Source organism: Rousettus aegyptiacus, unplaced genomic scaffold (assembly GCF_014176215.1).
Source record: "Rousettus aegyptiacus isolate mRouAeg1 unplaced genomic scaffold, mRouAeg1.p scaffold_m13_p_11, whole genome shotgun sequence".
Taxonomy (NCBI): domain Eukaryota; kingdom Metazoa; phylum Chordata; class Mammalia; order Chiroptera; family Pteropodidae; genus Rousettus; species Rousettus aegyptiacus.
The window spans coordinates 46,133,473-46,152,813 of record NW_023416286.1 but is presented as its reverse complement, the minus strand read 5'-3'; the positions used below and the strand labels follow the sequence as shown (position 1 = coordinate 46,152,813).

Genomic DNA, 19,341 nt, shown 5'->3' with positions numbered 1-19,341 from the left:
GACAGAAAGTTAGTGCTCTAGTAACTGTTCTTTGACTTTGAACAAATCATCTCTCTCTGTGGCAAATCAATTTATCTAAGCATCATTTTCCTTATTTAGTATGTAGTTAAGGCTGCAACGTGGGTTTGTTGGAACCTAATCAGATATTAGCTAATAAACCATTTCTTTACTTGACCTTAAAAACTTGATTAATTCAAGCCTTCTACCCAGCTCACATTTCACTGTCTTCTCAGTTTCTTGGACTGAGAAGTGGCTTTTTGCCACAATTGGCTTCTGTCAAGTTTGCGGCTAAATTGGACTAATTGGCTCTATGTACAACAAAAGTGCTTTAAACAAAAATAAAGTTCTCTCACAGAGCACACTTGTCCTAAAGGGTATCTTGGTTTGGATTATATCTAAATTTTCCCTCTTTTAAGTAGTATCATCTTACACATAAATATATTCACAGAAATAAGCAAGTCAGGCCTTGGTAAGTATCCATTCCCAGAGGGACGCCCCTCCTTCCTAGAACCAGGTCGTAAGCCTCCTTCCTTTCCATTTTGCTCTGAAGACATTGAGAGAAAGAATGACAATAGTGTCAAAAGACAAATAGAACACAGGTCAATTATATGTTAGTCATAGCTATGACCACCTGTCTCACATTACTTTTTCTATTTTCCTTTTTAAAATAAGAACTCAGACACAGCCACTTTGTAGATTCTGTCATCCCTAATTACAAGGGTGGTAGTTTATTTTAACAGCAGGGAGTGGGAAATTGAAAAGATTAGTTGATGTCATTAAAAATCCTGGTACTTTAACAGTCAGTACTATTTGAAACAGTTGCTAAAAGCTTGGAAGAGACAGTCGAACTAAAAATCCAGTTGGAACTTTGGTTTAAGAATAAGACTATTGAGTTGTACGTATAATAATTTATTAATTGCTTTGTTTTTGGTCTATTTTCATTTATACAAATATTTATCATAGTCATAAACAAAATAAAAACGTACAATATAACAATGTAATCAATAAATATGCAGCCATGTCGTCATTATAAATCATTGTCTTCAGTTTTAAGAAGACAAAATTTCACATATTTCTATGATAAAGAGAAGATGGATGGCATTGTATCTTCCTGAAGTATAATTGTTTATTTATCAGGAACCCTGTTATGAAATACTGGGATGGAATTTCTTGACTGGTTCACCATCTTCCTTTCATTGTCCTACACTCCATAAATTACCCCTCTTAAGTTACTGCTTTGGTCACCTAACTTTTCACCCCACTTTCATGAACGTATGAGAGACGTTTTCTCTTAATTCGCTTTAGGTAAGGAGGGGAGTGGGTAGGAGGGACAGGGAAATGAGCACTACTGGAGCACTAGCTTCTGGGGCCAGGGGGAAGGAGGCATGCTGTCGATTGAGAGAAGGAACGTAGGAGGATGAGGAGACTTAGAGAAGGGGAGAAGAGGGAGAATAATGAGCTTATTTGGGATGAGATGAGTTTGAAATATCTTTGGGGCAGTCATGTGAGAGTATCCATTTGGCAATTGGAATAATGGAACAGTGCTAGAAATAACAGATTGCAGTTGTCAATTAAAAACATAAGGGGATAAGGTTTTCCAGGAGTGAGTTGTAAAGAATGATAAGAGAAGACCAGGGACAAAATCCTGGGGGTCCCCAACATTCAGAGCAATGGCAGAGAAAAGATCCCAGATCTGTCTCCAGTCTCTTTTCCCACTTGGAGTCATAATGAAGCAAAATGGTTTGCAGCCTTGAAATATCCTGACATGGATGCATGCTCTGTGATGCCAGTTATATAATAGGGAAAATAGGGTATTGCCTCTGAATTCCTAGATGTAGGAGCTTTATGAAAAATCCCAAATGCAAGAGAAATCCTGGAATGAAATGCTGAACTCTACTTCCTGAGCATCTCTTCATGATCTCAGGCAACTCTACATATGCCAAGTCTCCCCACATCTACTCCCTCAGCAAGAATTTAAAGCTTTTTTTTTTCCACAAAGAACATGGGTCTCAATTTTCACTGGACCTTTGGTCCCACTAGTAATATGTGACTTGTGGGAAAAGACATTGAAAAGATGCTCAAGTTCCTTTTCATGTTTTGTTAGTATCCCTGAGAGCCAAAGCACATTTCTAGTTTTCACATAGCTCAGTTGGGTGTTAGGACCGAGATGGAATGATGCAGAGACTTGCTGGCCACCTCTTGGCTGCTTCCGGTATTCCTCGTGGGTTGGAGATCAGGGACCTAATTCCAGGTCATGTGCACTTGTTCCTTCTCAGGATGCTTTTCCACCTGCCCCCTGGGAAGGACCTCCCTGCAAACTCAGAGCCCAGCTTGCTACACTGTGCAAGCACAGAATCATGAATACGTGGAATCCCCAACAGTTTTGGCAGAAGGCCTGGCGAAGGAATTTTGTAGTCAGTCATTTTCTGATTTTTTAATATTCCACAAATTAATGTTAGTTAATTTGTCAAAACCCATCAAATCACACACTTAAAGTTGTTGAATTTCATTACATATAAATTATATCTCAAGCTGATTTCTAATAAATTTTAATGTTCCAAAGCAGCATAGAGTTTTCGTAGCTCCTAGCATGGGAAGGTAAGGTAGCAGCATCGTGAAGGCTTAGCTCCAGACTCTAAGACCAGATCATGTGGTTGAATCCTGTCTTCTTCTCTGTAGAATCAGGGTGATAATAATATCTATACCCTAGATTGGCTTTGTTTTAAGTAAATCACCTAATGTATGTAAAGTGCGTAGAACAGTACCTGGCACATAGTATCTCTGTTCTTATGATGTACCGGAATGAAAGAACTTCAGAGTATGTTCACCCTTTCTGCTCTCTCCCCATTAAAATCCTAACCTTGCCACCAAATATTATCTTGAGTAACAGCATTATATACAAGGAATAAGCAGTACTTTAATAAAATAAATCTTAATTACTATAAAAACTGCCCTATGCTATTTCCAGAAGTATTTATTTAGGGCCTGTCCTTAAAAAGCCCAGAATCAAGGAGATCACTCCAGAAGGCAACAGTAATTAGGAAGGACGAAAAGGACAACCACCCGCAAACAGAATAACATTGTTTGGAAAAGTTTGGCAGAAATTGCCAATTAAGGTTAAGTGTGGGGTTGGGAGGGAGAGTGCAAGGAAATGGGAGTGAGTCTTAGAATCGCCAAATAGCTCCTATTTCCTAGATTTATAACCTTCTGAATACCGTCATTGATCAAGTCTATTTGGTTTTGTTTACTGAAGAAAGATGGTTTCCTTCTTGCTTTGTCACCCTTTATCTCCTCTCATCTATTGTCTTGAAATTCATCTTTTCATCTCAGGACTATCTTGACCCTCCAATACAATCCTTATTTCTGTTCGTTTTATTCTTGCATCTGGTCACCATATTAACGGCAATCTTTAAGTCCGACCTTCTGGCCTAGAATGGTTGTAAAGTTGGTGATAAGTGACCTCCTGGCTAAATTTAATGACCTGCTAAGCCAAACCCCTTTACTTATTCTGACTCCTGATCATGAGTCTCCAAAGTGTGTAGATATATCATTAACTATACTCACTAACATACCTTTTTTATACTTCTTGGAGAAAAGAACGAAAGAACAACTAAAACTGAAGTTCGAAGGTCTGTCCAAAAACCCGCAGGCTCGTTTCCTGATTCTTTCCATCAGCAGTTTCCTACTCCTGTCAAACACACAACAGTGTTTGGGAGCTCAGACGGCAGCAGGGGCTGGGAGTGGGAAAGAGGGGAAAATATAAAAATAAACATATAAACAAATTTATGATTGAGGAACTTTCTAATTATTTTTGTTGTTAGGGAATTCACACGTTTGCTTTCTATCTCAATAGCTGATCGTTATTCCTCTGAAATGTAATCAACACTTCCTTATTCGATATAGATATACAGACTATTGATGAAATATTTCCATCCTGATTTTTTTTTTTTTTTGTAGATGTCTTTTGCTGTCATGGCATATAATTGAAACTGCCCTCCAAATACTTTAGTCCCAATATTTTATATGGTAAGCTACCTAAGAAGCAAATCCTTTAACATCTGTGGGGTACTAACACAGTTCATAATGCAGCTTTTTTGATTGTTTTCATTTTGGACACACCCCTCCAAATTTTCATTCTTCTTGGGGTGGACAGGGCAGTAATCCTATCCATTTCTGCGGAGGGAGTATCCCTGGAACTTAGTTCACTAGAGATAATTGCCCAGGTGCAGGCCTGTGTCCCTCTCTTCCAGGCAGTGTGCCGGTCCACAGCTCCTTCAGCACAGCTCTTTGGGACTGAGCGTCTATAACTGCATAGATTGCAATAAGGATGTCTCACAGAGCCTCCCAAGTTTCCTTTCAGGCTGAAATCTTAATGAACCTGAGAATTGGTTTCCATAGTGATTATCTGTCCTTCAATTGTTTTGCTGAGTTGTGGAGATGAATTGTGGGGCCCTCAAAATTCTGCCCCTTTCTCGAAAGGGATTTTCAAGCTTCTGTCATTATACTAAGCACAAATTATTGATTTGTGTGACTTCTCAAAGTGACGCCGATGTATATATCCTGCCTCATTTATATTTATGATTCATATACTTCATAGGGTGGAGTTAGCCATGGCCAACAGCAAGAATATGTCACTGCTGTGTGTTGTAGGGAAGGGCAACTAGACGTCCCTTCCCTGGCAGTCACTGTCCTGCTCTTGACAGGGACCAGCAGACTTTAGTATGAAGCCCTGGGGATTCACCTACATTTTAGCATGAAGTCTTCATTAATGCCATCAAAGCACTTGGTCTGAATTATTCTCTGTAGTTCTCTTATGTGACTGTATGATATTGGTTCTAATGTCTGAAGTAGCTAAAGATGAAACATAAAGAAACAAGCTACACACATTTATTTAGATTTGAGAAGAGCTAGCCCTCTTATGCCCCCAATACTATGCATTGTTTGTTAATTTTTTTTTTCTGGAATACTCTGACTTTTCTCATAAATTACCCAGTGTAGCAAACTTGCTGCAAAAATGTTGGTATGTTTTTCCATTGATGTTGAGAATAGTCCATTAACTCCAAAGCCCTCTCTTATGTGAGTTTTTCAAATGATGCATTTGAGTCCTCAGCCTAATGCTGCCAGCCACGGGGTGTCATGGCCTGCCTGTGCCCGAGAGCTGCATGCTCCATCTTGTAGTTTCCCACGGTGTTCTTGGACGGAGCTAGAGGGAACTCAGAGACAAGGGAGAGGCAGAGTGGGTGAGTGAGGGTCAAAGGAGAGTGACTCTGCTTTGGGAGTTCTATTTCGGATTTTTTACGGAGAGGGGGTTCTACTGTTTAGGGAAGTATTTTTAAATCCATGCTTTTGGCGTCAGACTTTCCTTTGTCATTACGTTCGTTTACTGGATTTCTGCTACCACAGCCAGAGAACGTTATACACTATTTCTGTATGCCAAGGAAGGAGGCAGTAGGGTGTCGTGGTTAAGAGCACATCTCTGGGGCCACACTGCCTGTGTTCAAATCCCAGTTTCCCACCATCCAGCTGTGTGGCCGTAGACAAGTCACATGACTTCGGTACTTCTATCTCCCACCTATGTAATGCAGATAATGATATTACCTGCCTCAAATGGTTGTTCTGATTCAATGAGTTAAAGCACTGTGTGTGACACACAGTAAGCCCCAGTTACAAATGTTAACCATTACACTAATTAAGTGAAAACAAATGATGTAATTTTAATCCTTGAATTATTAAGGAAACGTTATGAGTAATATTTTAAGAGCTTTTTCTCATCCCTAATATGCCCCCAGACTTCAAGGATAAGAGCTCAGTATCACAGTACCTCTCCTAGAGCAGGTCCCAGAGCTTCCTTTAGATACTGAAAGAGTTAAAGAAAGCATAAAGCAGAAAGATGCTAAAGAAGGCAAATATAAAGTTCTCTTCCAAATTTAAGACCCCCAGTGAATAACATGTACCCTTTGAGTCTGGCAGGGTTGCTACTTGGAAATAAGTTTTCTAAGTCAGTTTTTCTTTTATTCACCCCCTTCTTGAGGCAGTTTGCAGTGTGGGACTTTGAGGTCACCTTAATAGCAGAGATATGTTCCTTCATAAACGTTGTCTTAGTGCCATGCCCTCCCTGTCCCATATTCTGGGCAGCCCAAGAGGAAAATAATATAGTGTAGGTGACGAAAGAGGGAATGAGAGCTACCTGGCAGAGCACCTGAGGGGCAGCCCCCAGGTGGCTCCGCAGCAGACCCATGTGGGATGGAGGAGGACGCCGAAGCCCAAGGGGCCCTAGAGCTTTGCGGTCCTTAGCAATGGCATCCTGAGCTTAAGGGAAGTTATAGTCACGGGGGCATTGTCCCCACGTCCAGGCAACTGCGCTTAACTAAGAACTGAAAAAATACATCTTCTTTAAGTTGCCCAGGTGAGAAACGAGCACCTCTTTGTAAAATAAATGCTCATATTTTACTTCCAGCCAATTCCAGGAAAATTCCTCAAGTCCAATGAGTTACAAAACAAAACACTAGCGTGGAAGACAGACTCGAAACCATCACTAACTAACCATGAAACCTGGGGCTTGTACTTTTTCTACTTGTTTTCCCATCTGTAAAGTGGAGATGATAATAATATTAGTGCTGCTTGCTTTAAAATTCTTTGAGGGTTAAATGAAATAGTAAATGGAAGCCTGGTGAGCTGCATGATGTGTTAGCGTAGGGGGTGGCGAGACCTTGGATTGACCAGGCGAGTGCTCAGATGAAGGTGGGAACCAGGTGCTCAGCGGTCTGGTTGAGTGTGAGAGCCTGGGCTCTGGGGCTGGACTGCCTGGACTCCAGCCCAGCATTCCTGCCCAGGGACCGGAACCACGTATGCGCTCTCCGCGATGCGGGTTTTCGTGTCTGCTGTTTGAGGGTGGTAACGGTACCTCTTTGTTGGGCCGCTGTGAAGGTTAAAGGGAGTGTAGTACATGCATTGCGGTATGCCAGGCAGAGGTCACAAACTCTAAGTGCTGTTATATTTGGTTATCTTTTACGTGATTTTTAAACACATATTTTCCAGATGCTGGAAGTTGGTCATACAGACGCACACATGTAAACAAAGTTAGGCTTGGTGGACCTTCAGAGAAACAGGAAGTGCATCCCTTGTCCCTGTGATAACAGTTCTCAGACTGGAGGGAGTGGCTGTGTGGATGAGTCCTAGAGAAGGACGTTTCTGACTAGACTGTAAGACAAAATCATTTATTAGACCTTTCCTGGGCATCATCTAAGTAGCAAGTGCTGAGGGTGTAAAGATAAATAAGATGTGGTAGTTGTCCTCCAGGAGCTCACAGGAGGTGGGGCGGGGAGAGACAGAGCACTTGTGCCATTAGTGCTCCGACAGGGCTGTGAGTGGTGCATGCTGAGACCGAGGGTGAACAAGTGAATGCCGAGATGGGGGTGGGAACCAGGTGCTCGGCAGGCCTCGAGGAAGCTGAGACTTACTGCTCAGGGAGAAGTCAGAAAGCATCACACTATTGAGTTGAATCTTGGAGATTGAGTCAGTATTTCCCAGGAGGAAATTGTGGGGAAGGGCACCTTCCTGACCTTCCCTGCTTCTGCAGGGTAATTGCTGCCACTTGGATTTCTAGTCAGGGCGCTGTTAGAGTTCAGAGTTATTTCAGATCACCCGGGGTCTGTTTACTCTCTTCTATGCAAAAAATAGTTCTCCCGGGCCTGTCATGAAGCTCTAAACCTTCACTCCAGAGGGGTTTAGAGCTATGCGGTCCAACATGGCAATTAGTCATATGTAGCTCTTAAATTAAAATGAATTAAAATTAAATAAAATTAAAAGTCAAGTTCCTCAGTCTCACCAGCCACACTTCAAGTGCTCAGTGGCCACATATGTCTAGTGACTGCCACATGGGCATCACAGATAAAACTGTGTCATCCCAGAAGATTTTGTTGAATGGTACTGTTGTAGGGGGAGGTCAGCCATCTCTCGACTCTAGTTGTTACAAACCTCTGAGCTGGGTGTTTAGGCTCTTGGGAGTTTTAGCCCAGCTCTGCCACAGGCCCTTCAGAGCCAGCTGTCTAGTAAGACCTCTGTGGTGACATCTTCTTTCTTCTGGACTGCTGTAGTTCTGCCACACCCTTTCAGATTCAGCTCTAAAATGGACAGACCATTGCTGGGTAAGGATCTGGTTTATTTCAAAAGTGGATGAAGTAAAGGAAAGCTTTTAATTTACCCCTTTTCGCTAGCACTGAAATCCTCCCGTGACCCCAGATGCGTTTGGTTCTTGAAATGCACGTGTAGAGAGCTGATCGGAGGGAGGTGGCCTGGAGGTGTCACGGCCTTTAGGAGCCGCATGAAGACTGATGCTTCAGAATTGTTAGAGTCATGCACGAGACAAATCAGGGGATAAAAAATACTGTGAGGAGATCGCCCTAGACCATGGTAATTGATATCTGGCACTGGAGTTTGGCTTTGTGTTCAAGAACTCCCTTTGTGAGCAGACAAGGCTCTCTGCTTTGGCAGTGACCACAGCCAGGCCTCTTCGAATGCACCTACTGCCCTTGATTGAATCATGACAAATTGTGCATCGTCTTGCATTGTCAGATACAAGTGCCAAGAGACTGTGCTTTTCAGGAATAAGAATTCTGTTTAAAGCAGAAAGAACAAAGCCTAGTCTCAGTAGCACTCACCTTCTGAAGCTGTTGTCAGTGCCACTGTGTGCAAGGAGTCTCCATCGTGACCTGTGATTGGCCACAGAATCATGTTATTGTGTTCTGGTGTCTCTGGAGATCAGCCAGTGCCAAGATCTGGGTGAAACAGGTAATAATAACAGATTGAGAGGCTTCAGGCAGTTTGATTTACACCTACTGAATGACCTGATTTTAAGAGAAATTTGACCTTAACCCAGTTTTGGTCATACTTTTCCAGAATAGTTTTCATTTCAGGAATCCAAACCCATCTAGATGACATCCAGATGTTATAAATTACAACATATGCCCCACCTGTTGAAGTCACTTGGGATTTCAGAGTTAGCCTGTCAGTATATCTAGGAGGGGAAATAAAATTTTTTTCCAGAATGCTGCTTTTGCTTCACTCATGGTTTATCAGCCCCTCGGCTCTGAGGGGGCAGTTTTCAGTGTCAGTGAAAGATAGCCTTGGTTTCACAGATAGTTAAAGCAGAGTCTTCATACCTTGGTCATATGTAATCAGTCCCTGGGCAGACTGGTTACCTGTTGCTTTGTTTCAGCTTACGGTGTCATCTATAATTTAATCAGTGCGACCAGGTGTGTTTAGAAAAGTAAAACAAGCAAACAGAAGCAACAGTCCTTATCTGCCGGAGCTTATATGGGCATCATTTGAGCACCTAAAGTGGGCAGTGCAGCAGCTGACCCAAGATGCTCATTCAGTACCCGTGGTGCCTGCATCTTCTAGTGGCTCATCGGGGAAAGGGCAGAAAGGCAACTGGATGTGATGGAGGTCATGCGTAGGCATTGCTAATCCTGCTGGGCATGGATGCAGTAGAGCCAGCAGGGGGAGGGAGGGTTGGTCCTTAAAGGGAGGCTATACATCATTTTGTGTTTCAGAGACATTTTCTACCTCTAAGTGGGGGGACTGCCAGGCCTTTTCACCACCCCCATTTCTTACCTTGGTGACTCTCTGGGGTTGAGCCTCATGTACTGCAACTTGGAGGTGCAGACTACGGGGCTTCCTGAATGGTGCATGGGAGACGTCAGGAGAAGGGTTGATTGGTTAGTTGTGGCTGGGGGAGAACAAGTGATTTTTTTAAATCCTCCCTTTATTAAAGGTCTATTTACAAAACAGAAAATAGAAATGGTTTTATGTTTAACTTTAGACAAGTAGGATTCAATTTTCCATTAACTTTACTAACAACAAGACTGAAGGGCTATGATACTCCACTGCCTTTTCATCAGGAGGCTCTTATTTTTCCTAATAATAAGATACCGAGTATCAGTTGTGGAATGGGAGAAGGCAAGAGCTTCAGTCTGCTGAAATGAAAAAGAACATTAGGAGAAAACTGCTCCTCTCTCCCAAATCAGAGCTCACTGAATAATTCAATGACTTCGCCATCTTTCCAAGATGCATTTGTGCACTTTCTGTGTGTTTTATAACATTACTGATTCATCCGAAGAATTACAGTAGGAATAAATAGGGAAACCTGGAATAGTAGTCAAACCTCATGAGTCTGGACTAACTGGGGAAAAGTCTGGTCTGGATTAGTGTGAATTCTTGAGACATCTAAACTATATATAGGAAGAGATATGTATAGATGAATTTATATATATACTTATATATCCAAATATATCCATCCATACATATGCACATATATGCAGTCCCTGGGTGTGTATGTATGTGCATGTGTGTGTATGTGTGTATGAAGTTTCATTCCTTTGAATATTTATGAAGATACACACACACTTTTTTTATTCTTTTATGCCAATAAGCATCATTTAAGAGCAGCTACAGGAGAGGGCACTTTGTAGACCTGCATCCATCCTAGTTCTGTTACTAACTTGCTGACTCCTAGACCAGTATTTCTGAATTTTAGCACTATTGACATTTTGGGTGGGATAATTCTTTGTAGTGTGAGGCTGTCCTGTTGCCTGTAGGATGCTTAGCAGCATCCCTGGCCTCTACATACTGGGTGCCAATAGCACCTTGCCCTGCTCCAGCCCTGTCCCCTGCTCATGACAATCAAAAATGGCTCTCGGACATTGTGGTTGAGAAGCACTGTTCTAGATAAAGTTGGATCATCCTGCGGACCATATGATTCTCATCAATAAACTGAGGCAAGTGTCTTCAAGTCCCCTTCCAGATCTCACAACCCACGATAACTGCCAAGGGTCCTACCGGACTCAGAAGCCATCTAGCCCCTGTGTTGTTATAACTGGGTATATAAGTAGAAATGTGTTCTTCTGAAGGTTAAGCATTTATGCTCTCATTTGTACTATCCTTTTGTTTATGTAACCTTCCCTGCCCAGTTACCAAATACCAGAAGATGAATGACATTTTCATGTATTCCTAAGAAATGCCAAATGGACTTAATGTTGCACTTATTTTTACTAAACTTTATCCACATAGCTATATTAACAGAGAAGAGTTTTGGAAACGATTTGGCTGAAATACCTGTTTTTCTTTCCCCTAGGAATTCTCACATTAAAAAGAGCAAACGACCTTCTGAGCACTTGTGTGCCAGGCAGTTTCCTGATCCGAGTCAGTGAAAAGATCAAAGGCTATGCCCTGTCCTACCTTTCTGAGGATGGCTGTAAACATTTCCTCATAGATGCCTCCGCGGACTCCTACAGCTTCCTGGGCGTGGACCAGCTGCAGCATGCCACTCTGGCCGAGCTGGTGGAATATCACAAGGTGGAGAGACGATGCGTAAACTTACTTTGTTCTATAAACTGTTGTCCTGCAGGCAGCTCTAACGATGGAAAGCAATTACGAGAAAAATGATTGAGACAAGTAATGGGGGGATTAGTCTTTGATAATTCCTCCTGGTAATCAGGATTCTTAATTGCATTTTCTTTATCATTGAGGCTAGTTCCTCCTCAGATATTCAGGGGGACCCCACTGGGGCAGAGAATATAGGAGATGCTAAAAAAAACCTGTGCATACAGTGATCACGTCTGTGAGCACTCAAGTTAGAACTCAGCACGGGAAGGAGAGTACATGGCAGTTTGCAGATACGAAAAATCTCTTTTAAAATTATCACACACCACCAATAAAGCTTTGTGTAAATCAAGGGTAAGCAGGAAGTTCGGTACTCTGAGGCGGTGGAAATGGCACAACATCATTATTTATACTATCATAACAACCTGCCCAGCCTGACCTATGCCATCTGATTCACAGGAGGAACCCATAACTTCCCTGGGGAAGGAGCTCCTTCTGTATCCATGTGGTCAGCAGGACCAGCCTCCCGACTACCTGGAGCTCTTTGAGTGACAGCCCCCATTGTGTCACTCTGCAGCCTCCAGCTGGGCTTTCCTCTGGACAAACAGCGCTGAAATGGACATGTGTGTGTGAAGCCAAAATCACCCTGTAGCAGAGCCAATTCTGATCAACTGAAGGTAACCTTGGAGTCCTATGGAAATCTCTCTTCTGCACCAATGCTGAAGTTTAATGCTAAGAGAAAATCACCTCTGCATCGTATACACTCCAAAAGTAAAGGGAGATGATCCCCAGTTTCAGCAATTACCTAACATGAAGGATACAACCTTAATGATATATGTGAGATAAAATGAACAAAGAAGAAATCGAAACTTGTTAGGAATGAAGGTATACTTCAAACACCAGTAGCGTGTGGGAACCACATCATCTCAAAAGTCTCAGGGTCTTGTTTATATGAATTTCCGTGCTGGCTTTGGGAAGCTGGAAAATAAACTTTTACTGATGACTGAGATGAACCTCGAAACACACTTCACTTATTGTGCATTTTGGAATCAGGATGTAAGAAACATAGAATAACAAAGTTGAGAATGTAAACTGAATGAGTTTTAAAATGTAGGACTAGAGGCGTAACATGTACACTACTGCAGACTGGGAGAGCGAGCGTGTTCCTCGCTCTGGAGCATCAGGATGGCACATGCCCTGTCCGCCTCGGCCCCACCCCAGAGAGCGTGGAGGAGACGGCACCTAGGGTCTCGGGAGCTGCTGCTGCTTCGTGGTGACAGACAAGGACAGTACAGCGAGTCGTGTGGGCACTACCACTTGTGGGTTGAATTGTGTCCCCAAAAAAGATATGTTGCAGTCCTGACCCCCATGCCTGTGCCTGTGACCTCATTTGGAAACAGGGTCTTTGCCAGTGTAATCAAGTTAAGATAAGGCCGTACTGGGTCGGGGTGAGCCCGGAATCAGTGACTCGCATCCCTTTAAGGAGAGGGGGAGTTGGGACCACAGAGCAGATGGGAGCGGTGCAGCTGCAAAAGCCGGAGAACGCCAAGGTTGGCTGGCAACTGCCAGAAGCTAGAACGGCATGGATCAGATTCTCCGCAGGGCCTTAGAAGGGAACGTGGCCCACCGACACTTCGATTTCAGACTTCTAGCCTCCAGAACTATGAGAGAATAAATTTCTGTTTTCTTAAGCCACCGAGTTTATGGTAATTTGTTTCTACAGATTTAGGAAACTAATACAGAAGTGTATGTAATTACAGAAATTTATGTGCATTATATAATGCCCTTCTCATAATGAAGGAAAAATGGGAGCTGAGAATAGCCTCTCGCTGGTTCTGTTCAGCTCTGGGAGTAAGATTTGCTCAGTTAGGAACCTTATGCCCACTTCACCCCAGCCCCGACCTCCAGCCCCAGTAAAGGAGACGGCCTGACCCAAGAGTTTCTGATCCACTGAGATAATCTTCTGGGAAGGTGGAGATTTACTCATACTTCAGGCCTAACCCTATGTCAGCACTCTTTTAAAGGGAGCAGAAGATGGTAGCAGTTTGTTCATGAACTGGTCGGTTGTATAGAACACTTGTCGACAGTATGGAATGTGACCAGAGAAGAGGGCGGGGCGCCTGTATACGTGTGAGTATTCATGGGTATGTATGCGTGCTCTAATGAGAAAGTTTTAAACACAGATTGTTGTTACGTGTTTCTTGAAATGTTCCATATGGTTTCTATTGTCTGAGGGATAACTGTCAATTAGACAGTTGTCTAAAAGAATCTGCCTGTCACTTTTGTTTCTCACCACGATTCAACAGCCGTGACATTACAGAACCACACAGACCTCACAGGACTGGAAGTCAGAAGCCTCCATTCTGTTCCCATCAATTCCTACCACTAGCAGTGTGATCTTGGGCAGGGCCCTTTATGTCTGTGGACCTCAGTTTTCACGTATAATGTTTTAACTACAAGACTTTTATTATTTTCATCACACTCTGAAATAAGGTTTGGGAATGAATATAGAAAAGTACACTATAGTCACTAGTAATTATGAAAACATAAGATTCCAGCATCACCCTCTGCCTACAATTATTTTGGAGAAAAATAACTACAGTTGCATCTAGATATTACTACACTAAGTGACATCCTACTAGAGGAAGATTTAGAAAACAGGAAATGGCCTGACCGAATTAACTTAATATTACAAGGAAAAATAGATTTGAGTTCTGTACTATTTTATCTATTTCTTCTTTCTCTTGATATTTTTTCTTAATTGTCCCTGTGTTTTCCTTCTTCTTGGCATAAGGTGTGAACCTACTAACACTCCTTGACTGCTTAGCACTGCTAGTGACACTGAGGGACAAAGTTGTTGTTGATAGTGTTTAATGATATGATGGCAAGAAGTAATACTGGAAATTCCTAGGGAAGGAGGATGCTTTATAGAAGTCAGAAATTGATTACAAACTAAATGGTGTTGAAGAGGCCTGAATTCTCATCACAGCTCCATTAGACTCAGTCTCCTGGTGTCTGACTCTACTTATGGCCTAAGGTGATGCTGTCCACGGCTTGGCTGTGGTCCCCTCCTTCTGTTGCCCCAACAAGCCCAGCACCACGACCTGCCCGCCCGAGGTTCTTGGTTGGGGATGTCCCCTCATGTTATATCATGTTTCATCATGTTCCCAGGTACGCCAACCTGCCTACCTCTTTCGGACTGTGAGCAAATGCCACTCCCTGACCATGTTGATTCTTTTCGCCCTCAGTAAGATTCTGGAATCTCCTCTTACTGTCATCCCGGACTCTCTGGCTGCCACCTCCCTATTGCAAGACCCTCACATACCCTTCAGACCCACATCAGGTCACCTGCACATCCCTTGGTTCTGGTCTCCTGCCTTCCCTGCTGCAGTAGGATGCACAAGGAAGTTCCTTTGTCCCTCGGCGTCACTAGCAGTGCTAAGCACTGTCAAGAAGTGTTAGCAGGTTCACACCTTATACCAAGAAGGAGGAAAACCCAGGGACAATTACGAAGAAAAAAAATATCAAGAGAAAGAAGAAAAAGTGAAAATGGGGCATGAGCAGGCCATTAAAAATATCTCGAGGTCATTTCTACGAAAAATTGCCTATTTGAACTAACGCTTTGAAATAAACCATCTTCTTAGTGTAAAGTAATGTCATGTGCCAATGTGGCAGGAAATCCGTTTTTAGCTTGAAAGAGAAAAAAATTCCTGGCCTAAATTTTTGCAATTGCCACTTTCTGTAGAGGTAGCTTTCTTCATGCGCTAAAGTCCAAACAGGTGTCACGGCCCTCACACACATATACCTTGGGACTCCTACCATTTGGTGCATAAAGACAAAAATCGTCGTTAGGATATACTTGAATGCATCCCCAGGGGGCCTCTTCACTTTTATTTTTGTCAAGAATGTGGCAAACACTTTAATTCAGACTGCATTGCGTAGGTCTTTTTTTGAGGAGGCGGGGAATATACATTTTCTACATCTTTAACTAATACTTCTGTTTGAAATGTGTTTTCCCTTCCTCTAGAGTAGCTGTAAATCCTACTTAGACTTCTCTTCTTCGCCTTCCATTTTTGTAATCTCATCCTCATTGCTTTCATCTCTTCGCATTTTCCATTGTATTTTAGGAGAACTTCTCACCTCTTTCCTTTTCACATCACCGATTAAATTTTCTGCAGTGTTAATTCTGCTTTTACTGCTTCCTGTGTGGATTTTAGTACAGCTGACATTTGAATAACGTGGGTGTTAGGGGCACTGATCCCCTCCATCATCAAAAACCATGTTTAACTTTTGACTCTCCTCAAAACTACTAATAGCTTAGTGCTGAGTAGAAGCCTTGCTGATAACATAGTCGATTAACACGTATTTTGTATATGTATTATATGCTGTAGTCGTAATAAAGCTAGAAAATGAAAGTTATTAAAAAGATCATGAGAAAATAAATTTACAATATTTATTGACAAAAATTTGCATATAAGTGGACCCATGCAGCTCAAACCCATGTCGTTCAAAGGTCAACTGTCCTTCTATTTCCAATATGCTATGCTTCCTTGTCTCCCTTTGCAGGGATCTTTAGACTTCCTACTGCTGCCCCAGATTGAAAACTATCTGGAGGCTTAAATGACAAAGTGTCCTCTTTTTATTGTGTGGTAAAAACACATTATTTGGTAATGAGGTAACTGGATGTAGTAGAGAGCCCAGCAGGTTTAGGTTGGGATCCTAGTTACATCATTAACCAGCTGTGTGGACTCCTCTAAAAGAAAAGGGAAATACTAAGGTCGTCTGAGTTTTAGCTGCTTCATCTCTGAAACGGGAGTTATTAAAGTCACCCATTGGGTTCTGAGGCTTAGAAAAGAAACATGTAAAATGCCTGGCATAGATAAAGCTCTCCACAAATGGTAGTTATGCATTCCATGCTCCCCCAACTCAGCTTATATAACCAATGGCCTGTGTAGCCTAATGGTCCATTTGTTAAGAGTTTCTGGGATGAATTTTAAGATGGAAAGGGAAACTTTAAAGAGTAAGGGATATAATGATGGATCACATGATGTATTAGCCAGTTGACTTGCATAGAAATGGCTCACTTAGTTTGTGTTTTAAATAGCATGGAAAGGGCATTCTCTAATGCCTGATTTTTACAACTCCCATTAGCAGTGATCAGTCTTTACCCCGAAATTGACCATTGAAAAAATGATTCAGTTGCTCTTGGATTTCTGATCACAAAATTCCAAGATTTGCTTCTCTTTTTAACCAGAAAAATAATTATAAACCCAGACCTCTTTGGGATTAATTCCACCTTGTCTCCCAAATAGGTAAGGTGGTGCCAATGCTAAGCCAGATTGCCAGGGAGGGGGGCAAGACCCTGTCAACCCTTGTCATTCTAAATCAGCTTTTACTTCTCTTCAGTTGAAAGGGTGTTTCTTCAAGAAGTCTTCCCACCACCTGAGTTAAGATCACAGTAGCCTTCCACTGCACTGTCCTCAACAGCAAACCCGGCCAGCATCTTATCTTTTGAGGATGCTTTCAGTGCTTGGCTTTCCAACCAAGCCACTCCCTACCTTTCTTGACAGCCCCACACACTATAGGTATAATTTTTACTCAGCTCTGTTTGAGGCTAATAATTAGAAGGAAAAGTAGTTATACATAATTTTTCCTTCAGTCTTCGACTTTGAGACTTCTACTGTTTTTTATTTTTATATTTTTATATATTTTTCTTAACCTTTTCAGATGGGGTTTCACATCTTGCCAGACCATGTGATGTTTACTGTTGTTCTTTAAACACTGGAGCGGGAGGGTAGTTGGGTCCTGGGCCGGTGGGGGATGAGAAACTGCAGGATTAACGGCTGAGGTCGAGGGACCTGGCATCAGTACTGTATTCCCTGCATTTCAAGCTAAGGTGTCTGACTCTTAGGTGGATGAAGAATCAGTCCAGTTCCCCAAGTATCCCACCTGAGGACTACCTGGAGCCCGCAGGCCTCCTGCACAGCCCGACACCAGGCGAATGACATTTAATGAGTCCTGACATTTGATGAGCCCTGGACAGAGGCTGCTGAGGGTGCCCTGGCTCTCCCTGAACCCCTAATGACTGTAGATGGAGACGGCCCTAAGGCAGTACGGCGCCAGCTTCTTTCCGCAGGGTGCCACCTGCATGCCTTCCCTTAAGAGAGCAGACAAGGCAGACACAGCCCAGTGCACTGGGTTTGAGTACTCCAGAGGGCATGTGTGAAGGATCAGTAATGTAGACATTTTGAAAGGCATCTCTGCTGATTGAGAGAACATTTTCTGTGTTGAAATAACCACCACCCAAATACCCCCAACCAACTGGCACAGTCCCCATAGATTTTGGCAACAAGAGCAAAGCATTGAGTCCTGCCAGGAGAAACAGCTTTGAATTCAAATATAAAGCTAATCAGAACACAGATCACACACAGCTGCCAGTTATTTGATGGGTGTTGGAGTAAAACACACCCACCCAGCTAAGGGACCGCCCAAGGGCTTTATCATTTCTCAGAAACAATGTTAAATCTTTTTCAAAAAGCAAATATTCCCACCTGTTTCCCCTCCTACTCAAGGCAGTCTTTAAGCCTAATGGCTTGGGATCCTGCCTGAGAACCGGCTTCCAAGGCTTCGGAGCCCCGAGCCCACTGAAAATTGCATAGCAGCTGGTGGCCAGCTTGCTTCGCCTTCCTGAATCACCATGTGAAGTGCTCGTCCATGGTCAGGGGATTCCACAGGTGGGGCTGGAGAACAGAGAAACAGTGGGAAACAGAGGTTCTAGAGGACAGGCTCTGGACTTGGCCCAGACCAAAGTTCCTACCCTTCTACCCGACATGACCTTCGAGCCTTCTGGAGCTGGCAAGGATGGGACAATGATGTGTGAGCCTGGAGCTCTGGGTGAGTGCCTTACCATTTCCAAGCCTCGGTTTTCTGCACCTGAAAAATGGCAGTAACAATATTACTCACCTTGGAAGATTGGCATCACGTACAAAAGATGCCTGGTTCTGCTCCTTACTTCAAAAAAACCTCTAATGACTCTCAACAGTCTGTGGTATCATCAGCTCCAAATTACTGAACATGAATCGAAGGGAGAAACTATCTATTTTACACTCCTAATAACCCTTCTTCAGATTGACATTGTTTTCAGAATGACAGAAACAAAGGAAACAGTGCACATGATGGTTCATGATCTCTAATGTGTGACCCACAATGGTCTTCCGATTATTCCCCAAAGGTGCTGGCCATGGGGAATTGGCACTGCATAACAGCATAACAGCTGAACGCGAATGAATACCTGCCACGTGCCCGACATGTCCCAAGGACTTCATACATATTAACTCAGTTAATCTTCATAATAATCATATGATTATAGACATGATTGCATTCATCACCCCGAATGAGGAAACGGGTACAGAGACGCTGAGTGGCTGGTTTAAGATATAGGTAGCAAGTGTAAGGAGTAGAATTTGAACCCAGCGGTGTGGCTGGAGAAGCCATGATATTAATCTTAAGATTACATTGGAAAATTTTCCTTGAAACAAAATTTACTAAAATTAGGTTGTGAGTAGCTATTTTCTTACTTTTCAGGATTGTATATTATGTCTACTTGGTTCAGGCAAAATCTTTTTAAAAATGGGGCTGTGTGAAGTTCTTTTGAAAATTCCTAGGCCTGATTCTCTCCTCATCGCTTACGTATGGAGAGAAGCAAATTCACCACATTTATGAATACAAAGGAGGAAACAGAAAGTAGATGACTAGAGGGAAAACTGGGCACAAGGAGAGTATGTTGTTTAGAGGCAATGGAGTGCTGGTAGTTAACACCTGGCTCAAATTTGGGGTGCGGGGTGGAGGGTGAGTTGGGGAGTCCTGGTGTGTAGCCTTTGACAACTTCCATGGTGTAAATACTACCCCCATGGCTGATGTCAAGCTTCTAATCTGCCATTCCTTATTCAGGAGTGGGAA

General features: G+C 42.8%; 1 protein-coding gene across 5 annotated transcripts in view; it reads left to right on the top strand.

The window, feature by feature from the left end:
- The window catches only part of SH2D4A (SH2 domain containing 4A), a 51,002-nt gene extending 37,438 nt beyond the window's left edge, over positions 1-13,564 (top strand). For all 5 annotated transcript variants that reach the window (XM_016136087.2, XM_016136082.2, XM_016136086.2 and 2 more), the window contains 2 exons: positions 11,135-11,355; positions 11,842-13,564. In XM_016136087.2, the coding sequence (XP_015991573.2) occupies positions 11,135-11,355; positions 11,842-11,934 (314 nt within the window). In that variant the 3' untranslated portion in view covers positions 11,935-13,564. The remainder of the gene's footprint in view (positions 1-11,134; positions 11,356-11,841) is intronic.
- The last annotated feature ends 5,777 nt before the right edge of the window (positions 13,565-19,341 follow it).